The sequence below is a fragment of the Amblyomma maculatum genome, chromosome 11 (genome assembly GCF_055883805.1).
Source record: "Amblyomma maculatum isolate TAMU_Amacu chromosome 11, ASM5588380v1, whole genome shotgun sequence".
NCBI classification, from domain to species: Eukaryota; Metazoa; Arthropoda; class Arachnida; order Ixodida; family Ixodidae; genus Amblyomma; species Amblyomma maculatum.
The window spans coordinates 7,126,457-7,136,984 of record NC_139354.1 but is presented as its reverse complement, the minus strand read 5'-3'; the positions used below and the strand labels follow the sequence as shown (position 1 = coordinate 7,136,984).

The 10,528-nt window shown below is 43.1% G+C and overlaps 1 protein-coding gene across 1 annotated transcript in view; it reads right to left on the bottom strand.

Moving 5' to 3' along the window:
• Positions 1 to 1,139: 1,139 nt before the first annotated feature.
• Positions 1,140 to 10,528, bottom strand: part of LOC146172727 (uncharacterized) — a 45,939-nt gene continuing 36,550 nt past the window's right edge. Inside the window, exons 6-8 of the mRNA XM_084584384.1 lie at positions 9,519 to 9,733; positions 5,043 to 5,115; positions 1,140 to 2,501 (exon numbers count right to left, since the gene is read on the bottom strand). Of these exons, the coding sequence (XP_084440510.1) occupies positions 1,491 to 2,501; positions 5,043 to 5,115; positions 9,519 to 9,733 (1,299 nt within the window). The 3' untranslated portion in view covers positions 1,140 to 1,490. The remainder of the gene's footprint in view (positions 2,502 to 5,042; positions 5,116 to 9,518; positions 9,734 to 10,528) is intronic.

The following is a 10,528-nucleotide window of genomic DNA, read 5'->3' as shown; positions in this document are numbered from 1 at the left end:
CGAGAAGTGTTCCGAATAGCACTTGCGCGCTCCCTGTACCTTCTCCAGCGTATACTTCCTCCACGCCGTGCCATTGTAGATGACGCGGAAGATCTTGCGAGCCAAAAGTGCTCCCGGCATAGCGAAGTTGATGTACTGCTCCTTCAACTTTTCGTAGTAGACAGGCGGGAAGCCAAACATGTGCGGTATCACGATGACCCTTGATTCTGCGTCCACCACAAGCTCCGTGCCCTGTATACAAGACGAGAGTTTCAACAAGTATATAACACTTAACGCAGAGCTAGCTGATATGGATTCATCGGGGTTCTAACCACGCGAAGAAAACAGACAAGGCAGGGCATAACATAATGACATGATATGTGATTTCCTAATCCGCTATTTTGTGTCTTCGTTCGTTTGGTAATGCTCGAAATGTTAAAAAATTCAAGCTAAATGTCACTGATTCCTCGTTAGCACTCTAAACCCAATGAACGGATGTTTAGGGTCGGCACGAAAAGAGACGTTACACTGACGGCTCAGTGTGCATGCATCAGCCATAACCCCTTCACGGAAGGTTCTTACTCCGCAAGTAGTACGAACTGCCGTTAGGCGAAAATTCTAACTTGTGCCTCTGCGCAACGCAGTGAGCCGATTGCGACGTAAGAACCAGCTTCCGAAAGGAGAATATGCGCGGGCGGAGGAGAGCCCGTGGCAGGGTCCCCCACTAAACGAGAGGCGTGCACGTGCACAGTGGCAGAGCAGCGCCGAAAGTGAGAGCGTATCACCGTCTGATCCAACGCGGCGCCCGAATTATAGTAAAATATACACAATTCAACGCAATTAAAGCGTAGAAAATAACAATAGGAAGTTTATTTTTCATTCAGGATCATTTCAAATGATGAAATTCAGCGAAAATAAATTAAAATTGATTGGCAGAACTTCCCTGCAACGGTACGTAGTCAAAGCGAAGAATGTTCAGTAAAAAAGCATCAAATGTCGAAACATTCGAAAAGCTCATTGTACTCTATATATCTGCTCATCGCATCAAATAATACGAGCGTTTGTCAGCTTTACCGCCTCATTCTGTCAGCTTCCGACTACCACTATCAATTCTTTTTTTTTTTTTCGGGACGAAGAGAAAAAGTAAGAAATCTGTCTGGCTCCTGAAAAGACAGGTCAAAGGTGTACCCCACCTCGATGTGTCAATAAATTAAGACAGCAGAACGAAATTGTTCGCAGCCCACCCTACAGTAGGGCACAAATCTATGAAGATCAGGAGGTATATAGTAGCCCGGCCGCTTGTACACACTCCACTCAACTCCTCGGCTCTGCCTGCTTTCAGCTAGGTGTATGCACCCAAATATCAGAATATAAATTTTCATTATCTTACTGATGCTTCGTGACCTCTTACGTTTGGACGACCCACAGAAAATTGGCATGCATATTAAATCGCGTTCTTGCATATCTCTCCTCCAGCCTATAAGCTGAACCTTGATGTCGAATAGAATTAGTCATACCTGCAAGTGTCTCAAAACTCTCGCTGGAAACGAACTTTTTTTCCCGAGACAGCGCCCCACGACGCGACCGAAAACCTGGACGCGGTTGCGGAGGAAGTCTTCATCGGAGACGTCAGTCCCGCTGTCGTACCGACTGCAGCGCAACTGTTCGTCGCTGAGCTCTCCTGTGCTGTAGCTGAGAAGCTTGAAAGAGCTTATCATCTTCTTCACTGTAACCCGATCTCCTTCATCCATCCACGCGGTGTACTTCGATATCCCATCCATTATGTACTGAAAGTAGCTACTAATCGACATCTTGGAGTCCTCTGTCATTGACAGAAATGCGCTCAAAGCCTGCTCCCAAATGTTTTCGAAGGCGAATCGCGTCGCTTCGTAGCACGCTGCTTCTAGCGCGCTGTCTTTCGAATCGACGGGTATCTGGTAGTTGAACCGCACGACCTCGGCGACAATCAGTGCGAGCGAGTAGAGCGGACGGATCATGGAGTTTGGGTTCCGCAGCGCAGTGTTGAGGTCGCGACACGTGTCCGAGAAGTGAGGCGCGTACACCTCTGTGTCGCCGTTCGCCTGAGGCTTATCACCCGGAATCGAGTTCAGCGTCTCCATCCAGATGTCGGGAGGAAACTGGTCGCAGACAAGCTCGCCAAACCTCTGCCTTTCAGTGGTGGTGACAGGTTCGCTTCTCCAGGCTTCAGTGAACTTCTTGTTGTCGATTTCAATGATGGTGTTCATGGTTAGGTCAGTGGCAAGGGCCCCACCTATGACCTTGAGAACACTACGCAAGTAATCACCAGCGCTCTGGTTGCGAGCTTCCGTGAGCCCTTCCGAAAGGCGATGCACGAATGCCCAACCGCGGTGGATCGCCCACGTATCTTGTCCCGAATCGTGGTCGAAACCCAGCTCGAAAAAGCTGTGAAGCTGGTAGACCAGTGAGAGGCGGAGAAGCTCCTTGAACACTGGATGCACGTCCTTCCCCTGGAGCCACGTGGCTGTGCTTATGTTTAGGTTCTGTTAAAGAGCAAAAAGGAAAATAAAACGCGCCAGCTTTCCAGGGCAGGATAATAAATGCAGCGATACATACATACATACATACATACATACATACATACATACATACATACATACATACATACATACATACATACATACATACATACATACATACATACATACATACATACATACATACATACATACATACATACATACATACATACATACATACATACATACATACATACATACATACATACATACATACATACATACATACATACATACATACATACATGCATGCATGCATGCATGCATGCATGCATGCATGCATACATACATACATACATACATACATACATACATACATACATACATACATACATACATACATACATACATACATACATACATACATACATACATACATACATACATACATACATACATACATACATACATACATACATACATACATACATACATACATACACACATACATACATACATACATACATACATACATACATACATACATACATACATACATACATACATACATACATACATACATACATACATACATACATACATACATACATACATACATACATACATACATACATACATACATACATGCATACATACATACATACATACATTGAAAAAAGTCTTACTTGGTGAACCACGTCGGAGGTTTAACGTGTTCTCAGCCAAGCCCAAATGAGATTTTGGGCGTGGCTTCTATTTTCAACGTATATATGTGCGTGTAAAGTATATATATATATATATATATATATATATATATATATATATATATATATATATATATATATATATATATATATATATATCTTTCCATCATTCCTCAATTATAAGTTACTGTCCGCCTTGTTCCTGACATGGCTCCGTCTTCGGCCCTTACCATACGGCGTTTCGTGAAAGACCACATCGCTGATGTCCTGCCGCCCCTTCCCGCGCTTTCGCCCAGCCCCTGCTGCCTAAGTAACGGCACCATTGACCTACGCCCAAGTTGCGGCCAGACCGCTAATGTCATCAGCATCTGATTCCTACCAGCCCGCCCCTTCCTTCCATCCTCCACCTTTGACTGAGCCTTTGGCTTTTACTGACAACAGCGATTCAGAATTATTATGTACATCACATATAATAATAACCTGTCCAACCTGTAGATTAACCTCGCAACTGACTCGATCCGTGGGCCTGAAGTGGAGAACGCCCGCAAAAGATAGTGGTGATCGGCAACAGCTAAGAAATGCCGACCGAACAGATGACGTTAGAATATGGTATAGTGTGGGAAGCAATTGTCGAAACGCCGACCGTTACAGGACTATTAAGCCCGGCCCTTCGCGTCAAGCATATATGCTGCTGGTCAGTGCAATCTCAATGACACACAATGTGAGGCCCTTTGTCGGGCGCAGGCAGTTGGATTTGAGGCAGTCCCTTCAACACGTATACATTGGTCTTTTTAAGGGAATGTTTCGCAAACCGAAATTTTGCTGACCATCTTAGAACCTTCGTCAGACCCATCTAGGCATTCAATGGGCTCATGCAAATCCGCTTTTTGTTCTCAGATGCAGCCCGCATCGGTAAACATATACATGGGAGATTCGTTAATGACTGCGACATTGCAACTAGCGTGGAAAAACACAAAGGACAGTGACAAAAGGTACCGACGGGACAGCACGCTGTCCTTTGTGTTTTTCCACGCTAGTTGCAATGTCGCAGTCATTAACGAATACGCACCAACTAGCCCAACTGGCTTCCATGATCATACATGGGAGAGTGTCGGGCAGCCATTGGGCCAATACGGACGCTAGTTGCAGAACACACATTGATCACACAGGCTGCCCACATTTGACCCGCAGTTATCCAATATAAGCTCTCCGCACTCCGAAGCAATATAAGCTCTCCGAAGTACCTAATGCAGCACTAGCGGAGCTAGTGCTGCATTAGGTACTTCGACGGCTAAGGGTATTGGTGGAGTGAAAAAAAAATATATATGCAAGACTTAATAAACCATCAATACCTCAGCTTCCTTAAGCCTACTGCAAGAAAAACACCTTCTCGCTAAGGTATCCACAAAGGAGTTCTTGCAAATATTAGCATGAACAAGACCTTGACAGTATGTAGCTACAATGCGTTGTTAATTATACCGGCATCCCGCTTCAGTGAGTCTCCGAACAGAAGCCAAATATATTTATGAGGGCCTTTCTGAGCCACATCATAAGGAACAAAAATTATGTGGCGATGACAGACAATGCTCTCTATCTACTCGTCTGCATTCGGGCTCTTCCCCTTCGCCTCATAGCTTCTCATGTTTCGAACACGCTGACAAATTTTCAGAAATTTATTGCTACCTTCCCTGAGAAGCGAAGTGCATAAGTCAATCACTTTGTCACTTTGTTTTGGCTTAACAGCCACAAACGTGGCATCGTGGCAAGATAGCCAAATTCTACAGAAAGGACATATTTTACGTCAGCGTTCTAAGTAATAAACTTCAGTTACGTCGTAAGTAAAGCGCTTCAGAAGGCTCACCGTGAGGAACCCAGTCACAATCTCGGGCAGCTCGCGCTTGCCACTGAAGTATGCAGTGCAGGAACGGTAATACCTGCGAGGAATAATAAACTGTAAATAAACCCACCAGTAGTAAGTTGGTGTGGAAAGATAAAAGTTAGGATGTCCAAATTGGATTAATGCGATGGCAATGCGGGAGCATACACCTTTTCGACCACACTTATCTAGTAATATGGAAGAACCTAAAGATTACTTCCTTAACTGTATTCGACTCTTCGCTGTTGCTGCCCGCATTCACCTGTTCATAAGTTGCCATCTACAGGCGTAGTTTCACCTCCTTGAGTAAAGTTATTTTTATTCATATTTAATTTTGATCTTTTTCTTAGTCGTTGTTAGTGGTATTTATTTTTCTCAGTCAATCTTCTTATACTTATTTTGCTGATCCTTAGTCATCTTTTTGATGCCATATTAGTCGCCTTCACTCTGCTGAATTTTGCTTTTCGGTCATGCTTGATCATTGCAATTAGTTGGTTGGCTTTAGTTTATGAAGTTTAAAGTCCCAAAGCGACTCAGGCTATGAGAGACGCCGTAGTGGAGGGCTCCGGACATTTCGACCACCCGAGGTTCTTTCACGGGCACTGACGTCGCACAGCACATGGGTGCCGTGCTTTTCGCCAACATCGAAAGGCAGCCGGCACGGCCGGGATTCTATCCCGCATCGTTGGGTATGGCAGTCGAGCACACCAACCTTTGCGCCACGTATTGCCGTTCCCCGAAAACTCCAGCCACGGAAGTGCCATGTACGTTACTAAATAATAAAACACAACGAAAAGCAACTCAATAAAGCCTTACGCTTTGTTCGAGCATACAGCGCAGTAAGCAAAGTGAAATGCAATATTAATGAAACTGTTTTCTGGTTTAAAATTACTTACAGTAGAGAGCTTAATACATCGGTTGCGTTCGTCGCTCCATCTTGCTACGATTCCGTTTTCTCAATGGTAGAGTCCCGCAACTTCTTTCTCCTCACTTGTTGTCTGCCAGCAAGTTAAACGGCAATTGTTGCTAACAGGTGTCTCTGAACGCAACCTAAGGGTAACATACACTCACTGAAGGCAAGCATTGATTACGATGAAGGTACCTGCATAGTGTAACCGTTGTCATAGAGTCACCTCGTGGCTGTGTTCACGGCTGGTCTTGCGACTATTAAGAATCAAAAACATCACATTATGCAACACACCCAAGGAAAGATGTTGGGTGGTTTAGTTGAACGTTGTGAATATATAAAAAAAAAAGAAATTTCAGAGCATTCCACTCACATGATTCGAACACATGGATTAGTGCTGAGATAATTAGTGTTAATACATTGCGCCACATAAGTGACGGGAATTGCGGGTTTTAAAAGCGCTCCTATTCGTTTGGATAATTTTTTTAACGATATTTATTGCCTCAGGGCATCAGTAAGGTATGAGATGGAGAATGAGCTAATGATTAAATGAATGGGAAAAGGTTGGCTGATTTTATGTAGTCCAAGAGTGAGCGATGATGTTGTCCATTTGTGCAACTGGCATTATCAGTGGATTACTGCAAGCAATTTTTATCCGGCAAACTATTTTTTTTTTTTGCATATACATTTTACGTTCTGTACTGCATTGTATACTCAACAAAAGATGACTTTACTGACTTGCTTTATGTTGTGTTTTATTCTTTAGTGACGCACCCGGCACAATACCGTTGCTGCAGTTTTCGGGGAACGGCAATACGCCACTGCGCCACTATGCGGGCTTATAATTACAGTTGGTAAAAAAAATGATAAACACTATTTCATCCGAGTCTGCTTACATTATTGGCTTTGTTTTTTCCGACCACTTCCTTACATCTAAGTCTTCTAGTAAATATATATATATATATATATATATATATATATATATATATATATATATATATATATATATATATATATATATATATATATATATATATATATATATATATATTGTGGGCGATTCCTCTGCCCGAGGGATGCGCACGACAAACACACAGTGGGCCGTATGATAAACATCTTTAATCTCACAGGGATCGGGGATCGTCGAAGTCGGTGTCGTCGTCCGGGTGGCTGCGGGTCGTTGAGCGCGCCGGAACGAAGAGCCAGGGACCAAGGAGCCAGAGACCAAGAGAGGATGGATGGATGGATGGATGGGGTCTTTGGGTTATTCTTGGGGGGGGGGGGGGGGGGGGGGGGGGGGGGATACCGGACACGGGTTATGCCGGCCTTAATTCGCGGCGGCACTCTTGGTGTCCGGGGGAAGGGGAGATGGGATGTTGGGAGGGGGAGGACCAAGAGAGGGCGAGACGGCGGCGCGTGCCTTCTTTTATAGCCCCCTCGCGCGGGACCGGTTATCCCCGAACGAGCGGGGAAAGGGAAACGGGCCGCGCGCAGGGAGCATCGGGAAGTGGCGCGGCCTTCGAATACGCGGCGCGCCACGAGCCCTACAATATATATATATATATATACTGGACACGTGACTAAACCGTCCGTCACGTTACAGAATAATGAGATAGCCTTAAGTGATAAGTGCCTTTCACTGCAGCGTAATCCATGATGTTGTATTTTTTTAGTTTTGCGCGTCTTCACCTTATATAGTTCATGTGTTTTCAAATAAATCAGTTGCTAGAACGAACCCGTGTCGTCTACTCTTTCTTCTGTCCTTTGTCTCGTTCGCACTATTCCACAAAATGAAAATAAATATCTATATAGTCTCGCTATATGCACACACGTACAACCCACAGGCTTCAAGCACACGGCAGACAATTAACGCCTTCATGGCACTCAATAAAGCAATGCAAGCAGAAGTGTCTGATGCATTTATTTTTAAGAGCACTAAAAACTGCTATGCACAGATATGTAAAATCATTTTCAGGGATGGCAAAAATCGCTGTTTAATAGAGATCTTACATAACGCAGAAGTTAACGCACTAAGTGCTTCCAACGACTAACTTTAAGATAAATCCCTCTAACATGGCAAGCTGACCCATTTTAAGAAAGCTCAACACTCCCTGGCTAAGATTCGTAAATTTTTGTCCTGAAGCTATAAATCGCATGGTCAGCAGCGATCTTTTTATTTTAAAAACTGTATGCAAGCAAACCACAGCGTGTAAATCCAGAAAAGCAATAAATAAAATGGGCAAAACTGCAAGAATGATGTTTCATCTGCCTTGGTTTTCAACTGCAATATCGATATTGTGAAAGAAGGCTAGGTTGAGACGGCAAAGTTGTGACGGCAAGGCCAGCGATGCCTTGTCTAGCGTTTTAATCCGATGACAAAACCCAGGCGCGTGCTGGAGCCGGCGTCGCAGAGCGATGACGGTGGTATGTGCAAATGAAAGAAGATCATGGCATAAACAAAATAAAGAACATCCACGGAAGGCTCACAATATGCAAGGGTGGAAGAACGGGCTAGTTGGTAAATCATCTTGGAAAGCAAACTAGCGCACTTCAAAACAGCGCTGTGTTGTCGTTCTCTTCCTGTGTCTTTGTTTTGAAGTGCGCTAGTTTACTTTCCAAGATGATTTACCAACTAGCCCGTTCTTCCACCCTTGTCAGCGCTGTGTTGTCGTTCTCTTCCTGTGTCTTTGTTTTGAAGTGCGCTAGTTTGCTTTCCAAGCTCACAATATGTATTATAATATTGTTTCTATTGTTGAACTCGCATGCCAAGTACATTTTATTTATTTATTTATTTATTTATTTATTTATTTATTTATTTATTTATTTATTTATTTATTTATTTATTTATTTATTTATTTATTTATTTATTTATTTATTTATTTATTTATTTATTTATTTATTTATTTATTTATTTATTTATTTATTTATTTATTTATTTATTTATTTATTTATTTATTTATTTATCAGATACTGCGGAGCAGACAGGGCCCAAGTATGTGATAATTCTAGTCTTGTTCTTCTGCCTGCACAGTTATACTTCCTCCAGAAGCCTGTCTTTTCTGAATCGTTGAGATCATAAGAAAATGCATCTCTCTCATATTGATAAGAAATCAACCACAGATTTTCAAGAGCCCCCACAAGAGCAAAAACACCATCCGCTGTCCAGATTCTCTGAAACTTACTGCCAGGCTTTCATTTCCAAAGAATCCGTTATTTATTACCCTACAGGACCAATTGTCGTTGTCTTTCTGCCACATTTAAAAGACAGGCCGATAACATGCATATCTAAGCTCGCCCTTGTTACTATGCCGCACAAGCGTGCCTTGCGTGTCCCACTCGGTAGCGACTCTCATTAGTAACTGAAAGATTGTGGGTTCAAATCTTAATTGCTCCAAATGTATTCAACTTAATTTTTAAGCTCAATTATTTACTTATAAAATAAGTCAAACATATACGATTACCTTTATTTCGCATTTGATCAATAACTTTCATTCCGTTTTCGACGTAACGTTTAACGTGATCATCGCGCAAATGCATACTGACTGTACACGTACTTGGAGGCGGCCTCGAGGACGGCTGCGTGCTTGCCTGAACGTTTCTCGCTGGACGCGAGCGCCGCGGCGCGAAGGGCGCTGAAATTACGAGCCACGTCGGTCATAAATGTGGATGGCTTGGCTACCTTGCTCAGCCAGTGGCCACACACGTGCCGGTAGAGGTCGTCGCATGGCTTCACGGTCTGGTCGGTGAAGCTCTCCACGAACTTCACGGCCTGAAAGCAAGCCGTGTAATAAATGTACCCGATGGCCTCTTTGCTATGCATAAGGGCGGTCCTTATTCATTTTTATTTTTTCCTTCGGAGCAGGCTAACGTGTCCACTTGCATCGATCACGGCCGAAAATCGGGCGTCACTTAACTTTTTCTTCACCTTAATGCACTAAAAGAAAGATATCATATTCAATCACCTAATTTAATTTATTTTATTCATTTAAATATCCTAAAGGCCCAAGCGGACAAGCGGACGTTACATAGGGGGACAGGATGACATAAAAACAGCAAAAGGTACAATATTGACACGTATTAGTTAACAAATGCACCTAAGAATTATGCATACAAATCGAAGTATACAGCACTACATTCAATAATGGATATCTAGGTTCAGGACACAGCGCAGAATGCTTAAGAAGACAATAGTGAAAGCATTACTGCGAATATAGGCAACCAAGGTGCCTTGAAAGCTTCATTTGAAATTGTGATAAGGTAGTTTCAGTAGCGATATCACTTGGCAATAAGTTCCAGTTTTCTATGTATAACAGTAAGGGTGAGGTTTGATATTTTAGCGTTGGTGCGAATACGGGCTACATATTTTAGGGATAATCAGTCCGGGATGAAATATGATGGGCAGGAGCGATGCGATCAGCTGCAAATGGGGAGTCACGTAATATGGGGAATGAAAGAACGATAAACGAGAAAACTTACGTCAAGTGATAAACTCGGCAATATAATTAGAGATGGTTTTAGTAATGACACCCTTTGATGAAGGTGAGTATGACGAAAGAAACTTGGC